The following is a 23157-nucleotide window of genomic DNA, read 5'->3' on the forward strand; positions in this document are numbered from 1 at the left end:
CTTCCAATTCTCCCTGCCCATTTCCTGCCCTCTTCCTTCACCATGTTCACCCTTCCCTTCCTGACCTCAGCACAGGAGAACACACCTTGTTCCAGCCATCTGTTCACAGCCCCAGGATGTTCTGCATCGGGACCCAGCAGTCACATGGAGAAGGCACCCCAGCCTACCTTATGGCCACCTGTGCCCTGGGCCCTGTCAATGCCACCTGCAGGGGCCACTGTCTCGGGCCAGGCCAGAGGAGCTCACTGGCTCTTCCTCTGCTACTGTTTAGCTATGCTGCTGACTTGCTGCTAACCTGCTTGTATCAGTTTTCCAGCTCAGTAACTATGACTGACTTGAGCACTTGGTCCATGCTGCAAAGCTGAGATATTTTTTTGTATACATCATTTTAACAGAGCTTGAATATGAGCTTACTGATCCATTTAATGCAGTGTTGGGAAATGAAAACTTTAGGTTTAACCTTAAAATATATCATGTTTGACGATCCACTGCTATTGCTAATGCCTTATTCAAGGTTCTTTAATATCCAGGCATTCCTATTCATTACTTTGCTACATATAGTGCTTGCTCTAATTTCATTTGGTAGCCTCGCCTTCTATTCGTCCCTGAGTATTTCATGAAACAGCCATACTACCCCACTCCTTCCCTCTTGTCCCATAGAAACATTTACCATCTTGCTTCCTGACCAAGAACTGCATGCCAATATCTCTCATCTCAAACACTGCCTGTCCCGCTGCCCTCAGCTGAGGGCTTGGCCCTCTACTTCTCTGCGCATGTGGAAAGTGCTAGAACAGGTGACCTCACACTTCCACCACCCCATCTCCATATTCACCTGGTCCCTCCACCCACAACCTCTGCCTTCCTTCATTGGCTGCGGATGAACTACCCCTGCACTTACACCTGTGTGCTAGACCCGTCCCTCTCAGCTCCTCTAAATCACTGCAGTGTGTTTAATAAAAAGTGGGAAGCCTATTTGTTTTCCCAGAGGTGATAAAAAGGTGGGGACCACAAGACACAAGAAAAAGGTTAAGAAACTGGGTTTCCATCTTCATCTAAGAGCAGTGGGATTGCAAAGAGCAATGGGATTTCTCTTTCATGGGGCCACTGCGTCCTTTACTCACTTCAATCTCTGTACATCCAGCTTGTCACAGGATGAGAACTGAAGGTCACACGTATGCAGATCTAAGGATGCCTGGCTCCTCCACCAGAAGGCCAGCTCCCTGGCATAGGAACCAGGCCTTGTCTGTAGTTTTACTCACTTGTTTGTTTAGAGACAGTGCTTCAGTTGGTGCTCAGTATGTGTTGGTTGAATGACTCAGTGTTTGTACATTTTCAGACAGAAAGCAGCTGAAAATCCTTTACCCACAGAATACTTTCGAGACTTAAAATATAGTAAACACACATCCAAAGCAATAAGAAAATAGTGTTACTTTTCGTGTCACCGATACCAAAATTCACAGGCTATCTTAGCAGAGCAGTATAGAAGAGAGCTGCAGGAAGTCTTCTCAGCTTAGTCAGGATGTCTCAGTAATTTACAATATGCACTCTCCTTGTGATGTGAACGGTAATGAAAGTTGCCCCAGTTGTTCTTGGATGCTCTTAGTCAGAGAACATGGTGCCACTGGCGATGGCCTGCCTGGCACAATGCTGTGCCTACCCAGTCCGCTCAGGAGTAGGCAGTAAATGAGACACTGAGGGAAGAAGAAGTTGTCCCAGGAATTTTGTCCACTGGGCCTCAGCCTTCCGGACCTTGAAGCATGAACCCCTAAACTGGGGAGGCTGTGGGGGCTGAGCAGTGCTTCCTGACTAAGGGTTCCCCCCACTCATGCTGATCCAACACGGGACCCACAGAACCCAGTTACTCACCTGGGTGGCAGGTTCCCTTCCTCTTTGGCTCCTTCATAAGTGAAAGGAGGATAGAATTGAGACCAAAAAAAGAAAAAAAAAGCCTAGAAGGATGAATAAGAGGAGGCAGAGGAACAAGGAGAAGGGAAGGGCAGACCCAGCTGCTGGGGTCGGCCAGTGGGCTGGCGTTGGGACACCTCATCCCTCCACCCTTTGCTGAGGAGCCCAGACAGACCTCAGAGTCCCACTGCTGTCTCTTGCTTCAGGACCGCTGCTCAGGTTTCCCTTCCTCACTCTTGTGACTTCCTTGTAAATCCTCACTCCCACTTTCCAAATGCTCCCTTTAAATGCTGAGGGAAGGGACAGTGAAAAGTCCTAAGAAAGTTCTAGAAGGCCTCCCTCCGCCCAATTCAAAGCAAAATGCATCTCCTTACAGTTGGCTTCCTCCAGGGCTCTGCCACAGCCTCTCGCCCAGTGCCCAGCGAGGACACTGGGGTCCTGAAGCCACTCTGGGGCGGGTCAGAGTGGAGGGCCAAGGGTCTGGGCTGGTGGAAATCAAAGGAAGGAAATTACAGGTAGAGAAGGTTCCGGGGTTGGATGTGTCAGGTAGGGGAGAGGGAACAAAATCTGGCAGTGACTGAGAGAATAATTTGCATATGAAGAGTCACTCCCTCTGACAACACAAAGAGGCATTCTTCTTGAGAATTTAAAACTTGTAAACCTATGGGAGACTTTCTTAGTTTGTCAAAGAAGACTAAGTCAATGTCCTTTGACCTGGATCCCTGTTCTTCCACTTTTCTCGTTTTTTGTAATTGTTGTTTTTGGTTTTTGGTTTTGCCCTGGTTTGTTTCTCCTAGTCATCCCATCCCAAAATGCACCTTCACTTTGGGCAAACTATTTCTCCTCCTGAGGTTCCCACTTCCTCGGCTACACGATAAAGGAAACAGATGACACCTGGCTTCTAGCTCTTCCGGTACATTGATTTCATCGTGATGTCCACTGTCAGACCCCCAGCATGGTAGTGTACACACATTATACCCACTGTATTGGCCAGCTTTTCTGGGACAAGATGCCCAACACCCTCAACTTAGAGGAGGAGTTTAATTTGTTCACAGGTTCACAGGTTCAGTCCATGGTCAGCTGGCTCCAAGACAGGAGCATCATGGAAGAAGGAGCATCATGGTGGAAGGGCTCAGTTCATGGTGGCTGGGACACAGCATGAGCAGGAGACCCTCCAAAGGCTCACCCAAGTGACCTCTCAACTGGATCCTGCCTCCCCACAACACCATCAGCATGAACAGCAGTGATTAATCCTCAGGACAGCACAGTGCCCCATGATCTAATTGCTTCTCCAGGCTGGCCCATAATTAAGGATAACTGATATACCACCCACTCTCTAATAAGCCTGGGGGCCAGTGCCATCTGTGCCAGAGGCAGCCAGACTGTGTGAAGCACAGCATTTCCCAGAGCTGAAGACAGAGAGTCTGGGCTCTGTGGCACCTGCCATGTGTCTTCACCCCACCCTCAGGCCCACTGCACACTGGGCACAGGGGCAGTGCACAGGAGTGCAGGACACACCTCACAGCTGCTTCTTGGTCACTGTCACCATCATGGGATTATCACTGCTCAGCTCCAGGAGTGCAGTAAAGACCCCTATCTCCACCTTGTAGAAATATCAAGCTAAGAGAAGGAAAGGGAGAGAGAGATTCATCTCCCTGCCCTCTTTGAGACTACATATTTCAAGTTCCAAACATGATCAGAGTCTACATGTGATGCTTATGAGACTGAGCCTCCCCTCTCCTTTCCTCTCTTCAGCATCCACCTTAGTGAACAGGGAGCTTCCTGAAATTCTTGTCATAAAAGCCAATGCTAATAGCATACTTTTAGATTTTTAAGCATAAGAATAACTAGGAAGACAGTATATCCAGATGTAACAGAAGGGCAGACTCATAACACAAAACCATATTGTTAAAGCTGAATGGTGCAAAGCACATGCTCAGCATACAGCAGGCTTTGGATTCCATCCCACATACACACCCCAAAAAAATCCTATCAAAGGAAACAGTGGGGAAATTCAGTGGCTTCTTACAAATGGACATTACAGTTATCATCTGAGCATGCAAGTACAGAAGGAAAATATCAGGAGTATAGAAATTAAGAAAAATAAGCAGGAAATAGGACTGAGTCATATTTTTCTGTTATTCCTAAAACCTCTTGCTGTGGATTTTTCCAGTGTCCTCAACAGCTGGGCTTGGAAGAAAATGGATGTTAGAAGGACTGGGGTGTAGGTCAGTAGTAGACCACTTCCCTGGCTTATCTCAACACAGTAACCTGGAGATTCACCCAAGTTGTCACAAGTGACTTCTAGAAAAGCAACATTACATTCAGCAGCTCTCTGAAAGCTGAAAGTCCTTGGTAAAGTCTCTGTCAGAGCATTCTTTTTACTTGATTATGAATATGTCACCTGTGAAGTTATTCTCCCTACTCTGGGCTCTGTCTTGTACAGCACTTTCTTCCTTATTTATGGGCTCTATAGCAACTGAGTACTGGAGCATTGTTCCTACTTGTCCTTTGTCTTAGTTCCGGCAGACCTAATGATGTCATATTATTTAACAATTTAAACATTTTTATTTGCCTTTGCTGAACAACTCCATTTTTAAAGCTCAAAGTATTTAGTACAGTTCTACATGGAAAATTCATAGCACTGAAAGCCCACATTAGGAAAACAGAGCAAGCTCAAATAAACAACCTAATGATGACTCTTAGACTCCTAGAAAAACAAGAGCAAGAAAAACCCAAAGTTCGAACAAGAGAGGAAATTGTAAAGATTAGAGCAGAAATCAATGCAATAGAAACTAAGAAAATGATACAAAAAATAAATGAATCAAAGAGTTGGTTTTTTGAACGAATCAATAAAATTGATAAACCCTTAGCTAACCTTATCAAAAAAAGGAAAGAAAAGACTCAGATCCATGCATTCAGGAATGAAAAAGGCAAAGTCACAACAGATCCCACAGAAATCCAGAGGGTCATTAATAGCTACTATGAGAACCTGTACTCTAAAAATGGAAAATAATGGAAAACACAGAAGAAATGGACAGATTTCTAGATACTTATGAATTACCAAAGTTGAATGAAGAAGATAAAAACATTTTAAACACCCCAATTACAATCAGTGAAACTGAAAATGTAATTAAAAACTTACCAACAAGGAAAAACCCAGGTCCTGATGGATTCACTGCTGAATTTTACAAGACATTTAGGAAAGAACTACTGCCATTACTCTTCAGACTTTTCATTGAAATTGAAAGGGAAGCAATACTTCCAAATTCATTCCTGGAAGCAAGTGTCACATTGATTCCCAAACCAGGGAAAGATGTAACTAAAAAAGAGAACTACAGGCCAATCTCCTTAATGAATATAGATGCAAAAATCCTCAATAAGATACCAGCAAACAGAATACAGAGGATCATCAAGAAAATCATACCTCCTGACCAAGTCGGATTTATTCCAGGGATGCAAGGATGGTTCAACATACATAAATCAATTAATGTAATACACTATATTAACAAAGTCAAGGACAAGAACCACATCATCCTCTTGATAGATGCAGAAAAAGCATTTAACAAAATTCAACACCCATTCATGATAAAAACCCTACAAAAAATTGGAATACATGGTCTATGTCTCAACTTAATAAAGGCTATCTATGAAAAACCAATAGCCAACATCATATTAAATGGCCAAAAACTGAAAACCTTCATGCTAAAATCAGGAACAATACAAGGGTGTCCACTATCACCACTCCTCTTCCATATAGTTCTGGAAGCATTAGCCATAGCAATTAGGCAAGAGAAAGAAATTAAAGTAATAAAGATAGAAAGGAAGAAGTTAAACCGTCATTATTTGCTGATGATATGATACTCTACATTGAAAACCCAAAAAACTCCACCAAAAGATTTCTTGACTTAATTGACACTTTTAGCAGAGTAGCTGGATACAAGGTCAACACCCAAAAATCAATAGCCTTCTTGTACACAAATAACAGACTCACTGAGAAAGAAATTAGGGAAACAATTCCTTTCACAATAGCACCCAAAAAAAATGAAGTATCTGGGAATCAATCTAACAAAAGAAGCAAAATATCTCTACACTGAAAACTACAGCACTCGGAAAAAAGAGATCGAAGAGGATATAAGAAAAAGGAAAGATATCCCCTGCTCCCAGATAGGAAGAATCAACATAGTGAAAATGGCCATACTACCAAAACTGCTATACAGATTCAAGGCAATACCAATTGAAATTCCAACACTATACTTCACAGAACTAGAAAGAAGAATACAAAAATTCATTTGGAACCATAGCAAAAGCCATCCTAGGCAACAGACACATGGCAGCGGGTATAACAATTCCCAACCTGAAACTATACTACAAAGCCACTGTGATAAAAACAGCATGGTACTGGCAAACAAACAGACTTGAGGATCAGTGGAAAAGACTGGAAGACACAGAAACAACTCCAGATGCACTCAGCTACCTCATCTTTGACAAAGGAGCTGACAGTCCCCACTGGAGGAAAGATAGCCTCTTCAATAAATGGTGTTGGAAAAACTGGAATTCAACCTGTCAAAGATTAAAACTGGACCCTTATCTTTCATCATGCACTAAACTAAAATCCAAGTGGATTAAAGATCTAAATATTAAAATAGAAACACTGAATTTGCTGGAAGATAAGTTAGGCAGAACTCTTGGAGACATTGGCATAGGAAAAGATTTTGTGAACAAATCCTCAGTAGCACAGGAACTAGCAGAAAGAATCAATAACTGGGATCTCATCTTATTGAAAAGCTTCTGCACTGCAAAAGAAACCATCAACAGAACTAACAGACAACCTACAATGTGGGAAAAAATTTCTACCAGCTGCTCCTCAGACAAAGGACTCTTATTTAGAATATATAAAGAACTCAAAACAATCAGGGCCCCCAAATATAAAGACCCAATTCAAAAATGGGCATCTGAAATGAACAGACATTTCTCAGACAAAGAAGTAAAAGCAGCAAGTAAATATATGAAAAAATGTTCCACGTCACTAGTCATTCAAGAGATGCAGATGAAAACAACACTGAGATTCCACCTCACCCCACAAAGAATGGCTGCTGTCAGGAAATCACACAATAACAAATGTTGGCGGGGTTGTGGGGAGAAAGGAACCCTTCTCCATTGTTGGTGGGAGTACAGACTGCTGCAACCACTATGGAAATCAATATGGAGATACCTCAAAGAGCTGGGACTAGAGGTTCCATTTGACCCAGCCATCCCTCTGCTGGGTATCTTTCCAAAAGAACTAAAAGAATCATATCACAGTGATATATGTTCACCAATGTTTACAGCAGTCCAGTTTATAATAGCTAAAACTTGGAAACAGCCCATTTGCCCATCAGTTGGAAACTAGATAAAGAAGATGTGGGTTTTCTATAAAATGGAATACTACTCAGCCATAAAGAATGAGAAATTAGATTCATTCATAGGAAAATGGATACATATTGAAGATTTACTCCTAAGTGAAACAAATAAGTCACACATGTGTAAATACTGAATAGTTTCTCTGGTATGAATAAACTGTAATAGTACATAAGACCCTAATGAGATAACTGACACTGTGAAATGGGAAGGGTGTAGGGAAGGTGGTATGGGTAAGGGAAGGGTAATAAGGGAAAAGAAAAAAAATGTGAGAAAATGAAAAGATGGAAATAAAGTGTTTGTAAATGGGGAGGGGAGGAGGGGGTAAAGGGAGGGCAGGGACAAGGGGAAAAAATGAGAACAAAGATCCCAACAATGAATGTAACTGTACTGTATACCTAAAATGTACCAATACACTCAATTTTTAAAAAATAAATAAAGCCTAAGTTGACTCCCCCCAAAAAAAAGAGTTACTGAATTGATAGAAGACTTGGATAATTGCATTCTGAAAAGAGAAGAGCTCACCAACTGCCTTTTCAATGTTTTTCTTAATTTTTTGCTCTTTTATAAATGTTTTTATTCACTGTGATCTCAGAAAGTTTCCATGGATAGTATTATTATTCCACTGTGCAAAAAATGATTGCTATATTTTACAGGTAGCATTGGTTTTTTTAAACCAATGTTATTTTTCTTACCTTAATGTTCCATCTTCTTTTAAAAGGAACTTATAACCATTTAGTCTTGCCATACTCCTAGATTTCTTTAACTAGTTATAAAGGTGAAATGACATTTTTAACACTGGATCCATTCTGGTTTTCTTCTATTTAGAACAGGAAATAGCTATTTTAGGAACACACTATTCTATTCTAAGGAACCCATGGGACATGTAACTAAGGATAATGCGGATAACCAAGCTCATGCTCAGAAAGACTTGCCCAAAAGTGCCTGGTGCCCTGGAGACAGATGTGCCCAACAAGCAAAGCCTTAGTGCTTCACCAAGCCCCGTGGTACCCATGTAGTGGGGCGAACCTAAGGGACACAGCATCCTAGGGAACACAGTGCTGACAGCATCTTCAGAAGGCCTTCCTGAAGTAGCTGCCCAGTAAATAGGAAAAAAAGAAAGTGTGGGGTTGGTGCTTATCTATCAGTCTTTTGACAAAGTATGCCACTTTTGTATGCCGTATTTTTCACATTAGGAAATGTTGATGATAACACAGATGCCTATCTTCCCAAAAAAATGTTCTAAGAAAGCACTAGAGAGTGCAGACGTGCTCTGAAAGGTAGGTCCTGGATGTGCAGCTGCTCTGGGAGGGCAGGTATGGCACACCTCTGCGTGGTCCACTCTCAGATCCCAGTCCTGGGTCGCAACCTGGGCTCCTTCTCCAATTTCTCCTTCCTGGTTGATGCAAACACCAGCCTACCATTGCTCAGGCCAAAGTATTCACCGTCTCTCCTTCCCCCAGACATTCCACCTAAGCCATCGCTGAACACTGTCAACCGTCTCATCAGGACACATCCCAAACCTCGCTCCTCTCCCTGCCCCACTAGTCCCAGTCACTGTGTTCTGTCCTCTACCCTCTGCTGCTGTCCTTCGGTTCTCTCCCAGCCTTTGCTCAGCCCAGCAGCCAGAGAAACATATTAGACAATGTTGCAGCTTGGCTCGCCTCGGCTCCTATTTCACATAGAATAAAAACTCACACAGGCCACAAGACACAACTTTTATCGTTTAAATCTGACTAAAAATGGTATCCAGATATTACTGAGATATATTTACACAAGTTCATTATGATAGATTTGCAAAAATAAAATGGAAACCAAAACAGAGAAGAGAGACATAGTTACAACTATCATGGAGGGAAATTTCTGCCTAAACCTGTCTCTGATACATATAGTTACAGGAGGGAGAGGGTGAGAGATGAGAATCTGTCCTCAGGCAGCCTCAGTTCCTGCACACCTTCGTCATATGAGCAGTTGCTGTGGGACCAGACTTCTGGTGTAGGAGATAAGCACTTTTCACACAGCATGGTCTCATACAAGTTTTACCTAGTGCTCAGTTGAAGAAAAGCTATTCATCCCAGTCTTGAAGAATGATGGGGGAGGTGGCTTCTTGAGATACAGCATACCACTCCCAACATGGAGCCATTTGACAGACTTTCAAAAGTTATTTCAGGGCTGGGGATTTGGCTCAGTGGTTCCACTGCCAGCCTCACAAGCGCAAGGACCCGATTCGATCCTCAGTACCAAAAAAAAAAAAAAAAGTTATTTCAACTGTGGTTTCTACTGCATTTGCTAACTTTAGAACCTAACCCCAGGTGATATCACAGAAGTGTCCTAAGTGCTGTGGCCTAAGGGGGAGCAATGGCTCCACCTCACCCTCAGGATCCGAAGGGACTGGTTCTAGGAGTCCCCTCTGAGAGCAGAATTCAAGGGTGCTCAAGTCTGTGAAATATGTGTAAATGTAAAATGATGTATGAAATTACATGTGATCTGCACACATCCTCTCATAAATGTTAAATCATCTCTAGGTTATTTATAATACCAAATACAAAGTAAATATTATATAAAAATTTGCTATACTATCATGTTTAAAAAACAACAAAAATGTCTTCTGAATGTCTTTTGAATGTCTTCTGTCAATGACCAATTAGTACCACCGATGCAGAATCTGATTGTAGGTAGACATAAAAGGAATTTGGAGGGCCGAGGATTTAGCTCAGTGGTGCTACTGCCTGCCTCGAAAGTGCAAGGTCCTGAGTTTGATCCCCAGTACCAAAAACAAAAAAATACTTGGGAAGTCAGGGTGTTTTTCACCTACACCAGTGAGTCCCCTCATTAGATGTATCTTAGTTCTCTCCTCCAACAAGGAGACAGAAGAAGGATGTTGCAATAAGCTTCTCTAAAGGAATAATGATTTCTTATAATAAAAATTGTGACCTGAAGCTCTCACCTGAGACAGAAAAGCAGCAAAAAAGTCTAAAATATTGCAAAAGTGTTGTATTTCAGATATCAGAAAGATCTGCCAGATTCTGGAATGGTTTCTTGAGCCTACTCATGTGGAAAATTATTTTTAATTTCATTCTGCCTGGAGTAGGTTATTGCCAGCATTTCTCAAAATGTATCCTAGCATCATACAGCACAACAAGAGTTTACTTAACATAGGGATTTTGTCATCAAGCACACTTCAAAACCATTTGGGGATTTAGATCAGTGGTTCCACCACCTGCCTTGCAAATGAAAGGACCTGAGTTCAATCCCTGGTACCAAAAGAAAGAAAGAAAGAAAAAGGAAAAACATTTTTTGACTTGGACATATGAAAGTGGGTGGATAGGGGCTGGAATTTAGCTCAGTGGTTCTGCCAGCTGCCTTGCAAGTGCAAGATCCCAAGTTCGATCCCTGGTACAAAAAAAAAAAAAAATAGAAAGTGGATGTATAGATTTTACAGACTGGTAATGTCCCCTCTCATGCACTATTTAGAATTTATCTACATTGCCTTTCCCCTACTTTCAAGAACATCTAAAGAAATCTTCACAGAATTATCACTTCACTACCACCACATTCCTTTGAGAACTTTTATTTTAGTGTTTCTAACCAGTCACCAGTAAGAATAAGATAAGAACCAGAAAGAGATTCATATAACTCTCATCTGTATTCTAGTTTCTAGAAAGTAGAAGTATTACTTGTCTCTATTGCACCAATGGTAGAGGCTATGATTGGATTCATGAATGTTTTTGTTTGTTTTTTGCAAACAACCACATCTGTCCCCATGGGGAAGGCATAAGACACATTGCAAACCACTCTCAAAGGAGAAGCATTTGGAATGGGCATTTCACACACAAGTACTTATTTATATGTTAAGTGACAGTTTCATCCATGTAAAACCAAAGAGGCACATTATACAAATTCATAATTTTCTTCATTTCTCTTGTAAGTTCTCACCAGTGTCTTTGGGGAAAGGAGGCTTTACACTTTGACAAATTTGTTGGGAGGAAGAAGTTAAAAACACAAAAAGTAAAATAGCAAAGGACAGAGCTGCAGAATGAGACATTGTATTGTCTGCGTGACAATTTTAAAAATTACATGTGTCAAACTGGCATTGCATTTGGGTGAAGTTAATTTTAATGCACATCTAAACAAGTTATTTAGCATTTAAGGCATCTTATTCTTTTTTGTTTTGTTTTGCTTTGGTTTGGTTTTGAGACAGGGTCTCACTATGTAGTTGAAACTGACCTGGAACTCATTATGTAGTCCAGGCTGGTCTTGAACTCATAGCAATCCTCCTGCCTCAGCCTCCCGAGTGCTGGGATTACAGGTGTGCCCCATGATCCCTGGCATAAAGTGCCTTATTCTAGAGTCCATACTCTTTAGGGGCCTCCACAGCCCTCCCAATATCACCAAAACCCATATCAGAGCTATGTTTTTCCATATGAGGGTGTTAGAAGATCATTCTACATGGCTGAAACAAAGGGCAGCTAAGACAGAGTCACCTAGAGACACTAGGTAGGCACTGTTGTGCTTTAGAAAGAGGTCTAAGTTTTCAGCAAGCCCAAAAGGCTCACAGAAGTGAAGACCATCTCTATCTGGCCCTCACACTTCACAAAGCCCCTGAGCTAACATGACCAGAAAGATGAGGGTGGCTGTTGTACTTCAAAGCAATGTCACACTGTCCCCTGACCACACTCCCATGCCAGCATGGAGAGGAGAGACATAGGCAGTCGGGAACTCCCCTGAGCTCACAAGAGCAGATGGTGTAAAACTCACTTTGTACTTGTTTGCTAATAAATATTTGTACTGCCAACTGCATTTTATTCAAAATTTGCTTTCAATGTTACATCCCATCTGGCTCCAAACACCAGGGAACTCCATGTTTACAAAGGATGTGGTGATCTTAAGCAGCCAAATTAACTTAGGTTAATTTCCAACATTAGGACTGTGGTGTTTGCTTAAAAGCAACCCAGTATGAGGAATATTGTTAAAGTCCATATTCCTGGCATCACTGGAAAATAGCCATTCAGATCTGTCACAATCCCCTTTGACATTAGTAACTTTGGCCATTTGAATTTAATCACAATACAGCGCTTTCACACGGTGGTGTTTTGGGGGAATAATTTAATTTGACACAGTGTGGTGTTGGTGATAATTTAAGGCCAAGTGTTGCTGGAAAATCAGTTTTACTTTTCACTTTAAGGCAAACCCATTTGTTTCCACAATCTTGGAGGAATTTTCTAGGAAACAGTACCACCCAGTTAGTGACCATTGTGTTAAGTTCTCACTGCATCTTTACTGTCTTTTCAAGCCTCAAGTGGACCATGCAAAGTTTCCCTTCTCTGGATACTGTCTGAAATTCGGGTTGATCCCATTTTGTGGCAAGCAGTTCTTTTATGGAGGCATCTTTCATGCCTTGGTGCGTGTCATGGAAATGTCCTCTGCACTCGGAGTAATATAGGTGATTGTGTATCATCTTTAAAACAGAAAGCTTCCTTTCCTACTCACTGCTACATTTTTTTAGTCAATTGTAGTTGCCCTTCTAAGTGATGGAGGTAGGCTATTTAAATGTACCATTGATTGAGGAAGAAGTGAGCTATTCTTTCAAATGAGTTATCTAGGAAAGGAGCTTTGTAAATACCTTTTAAAATGCAGAATAATCCATCACATTTTTATAACCAAATATCTCAGAAGTTAAGAATTGGGTCTTGTCCAAAAAGATGCAACATATTCTCATTAGAGAAGATATTTTGCTTTGTGTTAGTACAGTGTGGACAGCCCAACAGAAACTATTAATAGTAGCTCCTCCAAAGTCAAAAAATTTTCTTCTTTTCAGCCACCAAGGTAGATTACTAGACTTACTGTTACTCTCACATGATGTGAAATAAGCCAGAGATTCTCAAAATATTCATTTGATAAAGCCTGAGGAACTTTTGGCTAGCTTTGGGAAGGACAGCTCTACAATATTTAGGCCTTTACTGAATGAGCAGAACACTAGATTATTTTTAGTTCCTTTTCCTCTGTGAGTTAAGATTACAGAGCAGAAGATCATTTTCTGTATGGCAATCGATAATGCATGATAGGAAAAAGAGACACTGTGTCTTATACCTTACAATCTTTTGAGATTTTAATCTGCCTTCACCTCTTAGGAAAGAAAGTTTGGGCTTGGAGAAGCAAATTTTGAATTGGCTATCATAAAAATGGAGTACACACGACTCTGTCTCCCAGGTACTAAACTTCCCATTTAAGCTTTGTCCATGAATCTCAGCTTTTTGCTATTGTTTTCAGAATAGAAGCTAGAACAGCCCCCATCTGTGTCTGCATTTCAGATACTCATATGGCTCAGGGCAGGGGAGTACAGCCCCAAACACCCACGGTACAGCAGTGGCTCTTTAGATCTAAATCAGGGACCCAGTCACATTCAGTTGTGATACAAATGACTTGGCTCCCTGGAACATATTTTTAATCTTTCTTCTCTATAGGACCAACCTATAATGGACATTATTAAAAACCCCAGCCTCGGGTCTTGAGCTCCTTTGAGACAGTATGACATCTGTGCAATGGGAAAGAGGGAATAAAGACAGAGACAGAGACTTGAGGGCAACTGAGTCTTGGGTTGATCCAAGCCACTCTGGACATCCAGTGTTTATTCACTACAAGCATAGAAAGGAGGGAAGCTGGGCAGGCCTTGGGACACCTGCTGATAACAAGTATCATAAGCAGGACTGTAGAATTAGGGCACTAGCATATTTTTTGCAGAAGAGAATAAATGGTTAATTCAGAGGGGAAGTATTTAGTTGGAGTCGGTTGGCCTCGACTAGAAGTGAACTCAACTGAGCTCTGCTACTTCTAATGTAGTATAACCAAATTTTGGAGGGACAAGAAGCTTGTGCCACTACAGCCTGTTTATACTGGGCAGAGGTGTCTACTACACCAACCCACAGATCTCTTGGTGGTCTAGGTCTTTGCACGCATGTGTGTGCATCTCCTGGGCTCTGTGTACCTTTGTGTCCTCAGCTGGCTGTCATGCTCTGGAAGCTGAGCTTGGAGAAAAAAGGAAAAGAAAACAGAGGCTTTCAGGTCATGCTGGGGCCCAGAGCTGTCATCCATGGTGATCTATAGTGTGAAAAAGCCACTGTTCATGCAGCAGCTGCATGGCCAGGTGCATGGCTGGGCCATCTGCGCTGAGCTTGCTCTCGGCTCACATTGGAGATAGCCACAGGGCTGTTGGGAGAAGAGACTGAGCTCTCTGCAGCTCAGGAAGATGCTTTTCTGCCTCCTCCACAGCAGTACAGGAAAATCAAGCCCAATAATACCTGTCACAGGGAATGTATTAATATCCCACACCAGCTTGCTATTAAACAAGATAGGTCAGATCAACACCTCTGTTCTTAAGTGATCATCCAATTAATGGATAAAAAAGGTAATTCCTCAGAAACCATATGACTGATCATGGGGATATTTTTATGTACTATTAGTAGTTGTATTATTAGACACTTTCATTCAAATTTCCATTCCCCTCCCTGTATAAATTAGGAATAAGTCAGTTTCCATCATACACTTTTCCTAACAACTACCTTAGCTATCTTGGAAATTAAAGCACTTCCTTTAGAAAACATCTTCAAATCACTTTCTAGTTCCTGGTTGTTTCAGAGTTTCATCTAAAATTAGGTTGAGATGCACTACACATGGTCTAGAAATTTTTGTCATATCTGTGATTCATGAGATCCAAATTTGGGCTTTCCTCCTGATAGGGAAAACTTTTATAAATAGAAAAAACCTATAAAGTGTTACAATGTAAAGTGGCTTCTGCTTTCTCTTAACAGCAGTTTGTTTTCTTTAGCTCAAAACTAATAGGCACCAAAGGCACTGAATGAGGCATTTGGTTTTATCCTTAGATAGCAGGGCAGGCACATCAAGGTCTTAAGCTCAGATGAGACTGGAGCCACATGATCATAAAAGCGTCTAAATGAAAGAACCCACTGCTAACACTGGCTCCCCTGATCCTGAACACCCGTTTCCTATGGACTAGAATAGATAACTAGGCGAATCTTAAAGGTAAACTCCCCAACTGCAAAGAAATGTTATGACTGAGTTGAAAAGATGAACTATTCTGTGACTATGATTTGAACTGTGAGAATGAAATGTAACCACCCAAATGAAGTCAAGGCTGTAAAACCCTATGAAAGGAGGAGTTGTAACCCAGTGCGTCATGGATCCAGGTATGGCTTATGTGCGATCAACACTTATCAATGAGTAAATTTGTTATTTTACTTCCAATCTGCCACCTCTCTGTGTGTCACTTATTGATTCCTTCTGTAGCACTCCCAGTTTTCCTCATTTCTAAAATATTTAACCATAGCATAGTGAAAAAAAAAAAAAGATTTCCTACCTTCACATTTTTGCTTGGCCTATTCACTTGGGTTCCACACATATATTCTGAAATATGTTTCATCTGTCTAATTAAAGAGGAAAAATTAGTAGTGCAGATAAAGTGAGGTTAAAGATTCATTTGAAAATATTATTATAGAAGTGAACCTCATAAAATTTAAATAGTTTGCCATATTCTTAAGTGGGAGATTTTTTTAAATAAAGAGGAACCCAGGCCAGGCCCTGCATTTTCCTATCTGTATATCCCACCAAGGAAGGTATAAAAAGGTCACCATCTGTCTCCCCTGAGCCAGAGGTGCCCAGTGGTCTCAGCACAGGGCAAGGTAACTCACAATGCATCAACCTCCAGGGTTGCACAGAGCTCTGTGAACCCAGCTCCTCAGCTGGCTCTGAGCCTCAAGCCTCGCCTGTCTCACCTTGTACTCAGACATCTGGAAGACAAGCACCTACCTGAGGCGGCCACAGGAATATGAGTGCCCCGGCCACAGCTAGAGTTTGGACATCTGAGTGAGGCTTTTCTTTCCACGCGTGTGAGGCCCTTCGGTTCATGACAGTCAACACTGCAGCAAGTAAAAGCCTCATGTCCTTTCTTCTGCCCATGTGTCTGGCCTTTATCCTCACCCTTACTCCCCAACACATTGTATGCCGGAAGTGTGCAATGCCTCTTAAACACATTGCGTGGCCCTGGATGTCTTCCCACTTGGTATGCTTGCACTTTCGGACTGAAAAATTCTCTGCCTTAATGTTTTCTGTGTAAAAACACACTCATCATTCAGGCCCAGATCATCCACTCCACCAGGGAACCCTCTCTGCTCTCTCATTCTCCCACCCAGTTTTCTTTCTTGTCCAGCACATCCATTCATTTGCTGAGGAATTCAACAAATATTTTCTGAGCATCTCTAAACCCGGATACTGAGGAAATCACATGTCCCAAACTGTGAACACACTGGGGAGCTCCTGGTCTCTGGAGGGGGACACACATTCCAGACTACACACAGGTAAAAGTGAAATTACAGCCAAATGTCTGTTATGGCATCTCTGTAGGAACCCTGGTGGAGGAAGAGCCGACGGATTGTGATTTCCCATTTGCACATCACTCACCTGCTGGAGACAGGTGGGTCCTGAAAGGCAGGTGGTGGAATGGATGAGCCACGTTTCAGGTATTTCCAAACTGAGGGCTCCTCAACGCTCCCATCTCCACATCCCCAGCACCTGAGGTCCTGGTATCCTGCCCGGTGCAGGGGCTCCAGAGCCTGAGGAGGAAAAAAGACAGCCTCAGCTCTCACCAGAGCTGCCTAGGGAGAAAGGGGCTTCCCAGAGCGCCACAGAGGAAGGATGCCCTATGGCGGCCCTTCTCTGAGGACTGGGGAGGCTTGGAGGCAGCAGTGTGCAGGAGTCCTTGTCCCTCTCACTTCCTGGGATAGGTTACAGGTGATTACAGTCCCTGCGATTCTCTCTGGAAAACACACAAATGCTATCACCAAAAGCACATTTCAGTGTTTGGAAGGAGTCAAAAGATGAAGCCAATGACCTCTAAGAATGAAAGTGCACCTATAAAACAAGAATGTCAAAGAGCTCCCTGATTACAGGCTCAGGGTGAATGCAGAAAGCACAATTACTGGGGATTTATTTTCAGCATTCATAAGAAACACCTGCTCTTGATGTCTCAGGGTCTCATGGAGATGTTTTGTCTTTGTTGAAGTATGTTCCTTAAATTCTCAAACTGAAATGAACATCGCATAATGTACACAACCTGACTGCATAATATAATACAAATAGCTCAGGGCTGTTAGATAACATGAATCTGCTGGGCATGGTGGCACATGCCTGTAATCCCAGAACTGGGGGAACTGAGGAAGGAAGATGGTAATTTCAAGGCCAGCCTGGGCTATATGGTAGGACCGTGCTCAAAAATCAAGAGCTCAATAACATGGACCTGACCTCTTTGTCATCATTTTTGCGGGTTTTTCTAAGGCTATAGAAATATTGCATCCATTTGAATTAAATATTTGCTATGTGCGGTAGTCTTTTCTTTCCTTCATCTAATTCTGAAGAGTAAAAGTGAGACAAGTAAAGATTATTCATTGTTTAAGGAAACTATCCAAATCATATGAAATCACTCTTAGAACTTCTATTTCTGTATATGTTGTAGTCAGTAAACCCAAGGTTTTAAATAAAATGCAGATGACAAATATGTGAAGTTGTTTAAAATCTTTTACTTTGCGTACTTAAAGTATTTGTAGATTATAGAGTTCTGCTTTTATTTTTAAATTATTTTGTTTATTTTATGATTATTAATAGTAAAAGGCTATTTTAAATGTTTCCAAGGAATACTTAAAATCATAATGGAGAAAGTTCTATATAGTACTTTTTAATTCATTTGGTTTATTGGTACATTTTAGGCATATAATATGACACTCATAATTGGGAATTTGTACCTTTACATGACGTGTCTTGGTTCTTTTTTTTTCTCCATCCCCCTGTCCTCCCTTCAACCCCTCCATGCTTCCATATTTATAAAGACTTTGTTTCCATTTTTTTCCTTTTCTCATATTTATTCCTTTCTCTTTCCCTTCCACTCCCACTCTTATTTCCCCTTCCCTTTTGCACCTTTTCCTCTTATTTCACATTATCTTTTATACATTTTGATCATTATTTACACTTTCAGCTTCTCACACCAGGGAAACTATTCAGTATTTACACTTGTGTGTTATATTTATTTCACTAAAGAGTATAGCCTCAATGTGCATCCATTTAGCTGTAAATATCTCTGGTTTCTCATTCTTTGTGGCTGAGTAGTACTCCATTCTATTTTGGGGGAGAAAATACATCTTTATCAAGTTACCAGTTGATTCGACAAGTGGGCTGTTTCCAAGTTTTAGCTATTACAAACTGTGCCACTATAAACATGGGTGCACATATATCGCTGTGGTATGATTCTTTTAATTCTTTTGGGGAGATACTCAGCAGGGGATAGCTGGGTCAAATGGAATCTCTAATTCTGGTTTTTTGAAGTATCTCCATAATTATTTCCACAATGGTTGCACTGGTCTACTCTTCCACCAACAATGGGGAAAGGTTCCTTTCTCCCCACAACTCTGTCAGCATTTGTTATTGGTTTATTTCTTGATAGCAGCCTTTCCTTCTGGGGTGTGGTGAAATCTCAGTGTTGTTTTCATCTGCATCCCTCAAATGAACACTGATGTTGAACATTTTTTCATATGTTCATTTGCTGTTTCTGCTTTTTTGTTAGAGAAATGTCTGTTCATTTCAGATGCTCATTTTTGGATTGGGTCTTTAAATTTGGGACATCTGACTTTTTAAAGGGGTTTTTTTAATATATTTTTTTGATAGTAGACATTTGTCTGAGGAACAGCTGGTGAAAATATTTTCCCAGATTGTGAGTTATTGCTTCACTCAGTGGTTTCTCTTGTTGTGCAGAAGCTTTTAATAAGATGGAGTTCCTAGCTATTGATTCTTTGTGCTAGTTCACAAGTGACAGATTTCATTCATGAAATTTTTTCCTATGCCAGTGTCTTCAAGAGTTCTACCTCACCTCTCTTCCAGACTGTTTAGTGTTTCTATTTTAATATTTGGATCTTTGATCCATTTTTATTTTAGTTTAGTGCATGGTGAGAGATATATGTCAAGTTTTAATTTTTGGCAGGTTGAAACCTAATTTTTCCAGCACCATTTATTAAAGAGACTATCTTTCCTCCATCAAGGATGTTTTGCTCCTTTGTCAAAGATGAGGTGGCTGAGTGGGTCTGGAGTTGTTTCTGTATCTTCCAAACTATTCCATTGATCCTCGATTCTGTTTCTGTGCCAGTACCATGCTGTTTTTATCACAGTGGCTTTGTAGTATAGTTTCAAGTTGGGGATTGTGGTAGCCCCTGCCATGTCTCTGTTTCCTAGAATTGCTTATGCTACTCTAGGTCTCTTCTAGTTCCAAATGAATTTTTGGATTATTTTCTCAAGGTCTGTGGAGTATGCTATTGGAATTTCAATTGAGATTGCATTGAATCTATATAACAGTTTTGGAAGTATGACCATTTTAACTATGTTGATTCTTCCAACCCTGGAGCAAGGGATATCTTTCCATTTCCTAATATCATCTTCAATCTCTTTATTCAGAATGCTATATTTTTCAGAGTACAAATCTTTTATTTCTTTTATTAGATTGATTCCTCGGTATTTCTTTTGTGTGGGGGGGGGGTGCTGTTGTAAAAGGAGTTGTTTCTCCAGTTCCTCTCTTTTTTTTCAGAGTACAAATCTTTTATTTCTTTTATTAGATTGATTCCTCGGTATTTCTTTTGTGTGTGGGGGGGTGCTGTTGTAAAAGGAGTTGTTTCTCCAGTTCCTCTCTCAGTGAATCTGTTGTTGTTGTACAAGAAGACTAATGATTTTTGTGTGTATTCAACTACTCTACTAAATTTGGTTATCAAGACTAAGAGATTTTTGGTGGAGTTCTTGGGGTCTTCATAGAGAGTATCATGTTTAAAAATATCATACAATATTTCTATCTTAATCAGGTCTATTTTAAACAGATCTTTCTCCAAATATATACTGTTATGATTTAAGTCTGGGTTGTCTCCCAAAAGCCTCATGTGTTTGGCAGGTGATTGGCTCACTGGGATCCTGTACTCACTGATGCATGTGTCCACTGCTGAGTCCAGAGCTGACTTGCTGTTAAGAATGAATCCTAGTTAGAAGCAGTCACATGGGCATGGTCTAGAGGGGTGTGTCTCCCTCCCCAGCTCCTTCCTTCACCCTCTGTTTCTGGACTGTACCTGGGTGAGCGGCTGAGCAGCTTTCCCCCGGCACTCCTTCCACCATGATGTTCCTGCCTTGGAACCAGCAGACCAGGAACTGTAAGGAGGAGCCAAACATTCTTCTCCTTTAAGTTTTCTGTCCCAGTAACAGAAAAGTGACCAAAATGTGTACACACATCAAAATACAAACTTTTTTACAACATATTAGTACTAATAAATGGGAATATTTTGTTAATTATAAGTGACAGAAAATTTTCTTCAAAAAAACTTTTCTTCCAAAATTCAAATTAGATTGATTGCCCTGACCCAGCACCAGGAGGGTGAGTTTTGGGAAAGCAGCTGGCTTGGACTTCAGATCTCTCACCACTCCCCAGGCCCAATCTAGGCCTCCTCTGTAGCCAAGACTTTCCCTTCAGGAGCCATTCATTGCCCAAACCCACTGCCAAGAGGGTAGCCATGAAGGCACCACTGAGCACCCGCCCCCAATCCCCTGATTGTGCAAGACTTTGGACGCACTCCACAGAGTCATGGCTGGCTATAAGGGAGGTGACTGATCCTACTGTGTTCCTGATTGTGTTGATTGGGATAAAGGATAGGGATTGATTTGACAAGTTGTTTTCTCAATTATGAAAATGAGAATGTCTATAAGTCATTAAAGAATCAAAGGCTGGGACACAACGATATCAGGAAGATTTAATGACCCAGAGATTGAATCAAGCGCAACCCAACAGCAAAAATAAAGATGAGAAAACTCTTAAGCAAGCCACAAAGACAGACGTCCAGTCCACCAATGACAAACAGTAGGGCAAAGGAGGATGAAAAATCAGATAGTGAACCTCAAGGACACACAGAACTCACAGCACAGGAAGTAATAAAACTGATCAATCAAGCTCTAGAAAAAATCAAAACAGAAATAATTTGCCATATAACCATAGAGATGGTGAGCAAAATGAAAGACATGATTCAAAACTCCAGAACAGAAACTCACAAAAAAAAATAGATGAGCTTAGGAACATAATAGAAACCATTAAGGCCCAGAATAAGAAAGAAATGGAAAAAATTAACACCCAACATAGGAAAGATACAGAATCCATTAAACAGATTCAAACAGATATCCAAGAGGTTAAAAACTCTATTTGAAGTGTACGCAACAGAATAAAAGATTGTGAAGATAGAATTTCAGATATAGAATATAGGATCGCAGACAGTGACCATGAAAAGGAGAGGTCTCTTAAAAACAGAAAGGGAGCATGAGAAATCAATCCAACAACTCCTAGATGATGCAAAGAAGAATAACATAAGACTGATAGGAATCCATGAAGTAGCAGGAGAAAATGCAGCAAATGACTTAAAAAAGCTGTTCACAGAATTAATGACAGAAAACTTCCCAGAGGGGAAGAATTTGACATACAGATAAATGAGGCATATAGGACTCCAAATAGCCACGATCAAAAAAATCTAAACCTAGACATATACTCATCAAGATCCCAGAAACCCAACAGAAGAACAAAATACTACAAGCAGTAAGAGAAAATAAACAAATCACATGCAAAGGAAAGCCCATTAGAATCACAGCAGACTTTTCAACACAAACCCTCAGGTCAAGGAGAGCCTGGAGTGAGGTATTTCAAGTCCTAAAAGAAAACAAACTCCATCCAAGATTGATGTATCCTGCAAAACTCTCTATCAAAATGGATGGAGAAATAAGATACTTCCATGACAAAGAACAATTGAGAAGCTTCATGAATACTAAGCCAGCACTACAAGGAATTTCAAACAATATCCTAGAAAAAGACAATGAATATCACAACACCATGAGGCCCAACAGAGCAAATCTAATAGCCAAGGCAAGAAATGAAAAGGAGAGGACAAAAAATTTAAAAGTGTCAACAAAAGGACAATAACATGACAATAATAAGTCAGTACATATCAGTTATAACTATCAATGTCAATGGCCTCAATACACCAATCAAGAGAAATAGATTGGCAGAATGGATTAAGAAGCAAAATCCAACAATGTGTTGTATACAAGAAACACACCTAGTGCAAAAAGAAGCCCATAGACTGAAAGTGAAAGGATGGAAAACAATTTTCCACGCAACAGAAGCACAGAAAAAAGCAGGGATGGCAATCTTATTCGCAGACAAAGTCAATTTCAAACCAAAACTGATTAAGAGAGGCAAAGAAGGCCACTACATCCTTGTAAAGGGAGCAATTCAAGAGGAAGAAATGACAATCATAAACATACATGCACCAAATATAAATGCCCCCAACTATATAAAACAAATATTAAGTAACATGAAAAACCAAATAATCACTGATACAATTATAGTGGGGGATCTAAATACCCCACTATCAAAAATAGATCATCTAGGCAAAAAATCAACAATGAAATACTAGAACTGAACAAAGCTTTTGAATAGGAAGAAATGACAATCATAAACATACATGCACCAAATATAAATGCCCCCAACTATATAAAACAAATATTAAGTAACATGAAAAACCAAATAATCACTGATACAATTATAGTGGGGGATCTAAATACCCCACTATCAAAAATAGATCATCTAGGCAAAAAATCAACAATGAAATACTAGAACTGAACAAAGCTTTTGAATACATGGACTTAATAGACATCTATAGAGTGTTCCACCCCACAAAATCAGAATATACATTCTTTTCAGCTGCACATGACATTCTCCAA

General features: G+C 40.8%; 1 protein-coding gene across 5 annotated transcripts in view; it reads right to left on the minus strand.

Annotated features, from left to right (window-relative positions):
- Positions 1-23157, minus strand: part of LOC104865459 — a 30670-nt gene that overhangs the window by 2859 nt on the left and 4654 nt on the right. For 2 of the 5 annotated variants that reach the window (XR_781161.1, XR_781159.1), the window contains exons 1-2: positions 2280-2466; positions 2081-2195 (exon numbers count right to left, since the gene is read on the minus strand). Coding sequence is in view for 2 of the 5 variants with exons in the window: in XM_010628969.3 (XP_010627271.1) it covers positions 15680-15746; positions 16780-16931; positions 20469-20586 (337 nt within the window). In the remaining 3 variants the exon portion in view is untranslated. Of the gene's footprint in view, positions 1-1866; positions 1898-2080; positions 2196-2279; positions 2467-15679; positions 15747-16779; positions 16932-20468; positions 20587-23157 lie in introns of those variants that run through there. The other 3 variants (XR_781160.1, XM_010628969.3, XM_010628970.3) reach the window with 3 other exon arrangements.

Source organism: Fukomys damarensis, unplaced genomic scaffold, assembly GCF_012274545.1.
Source record: "Fukomys damarensis isolate Sample0158 unplaced genomic scaffold, DMR_v1.0_HiC HiC_scaffold_15, whole genome shotgun sequence".
Taxonomy (NCBI): domain Eukaryota; kingdom Metazoa; phylum Chordata; class Mammalia; order Rodentia; family Bathyergidae; genus Fukomys; species Fukomys damarensis.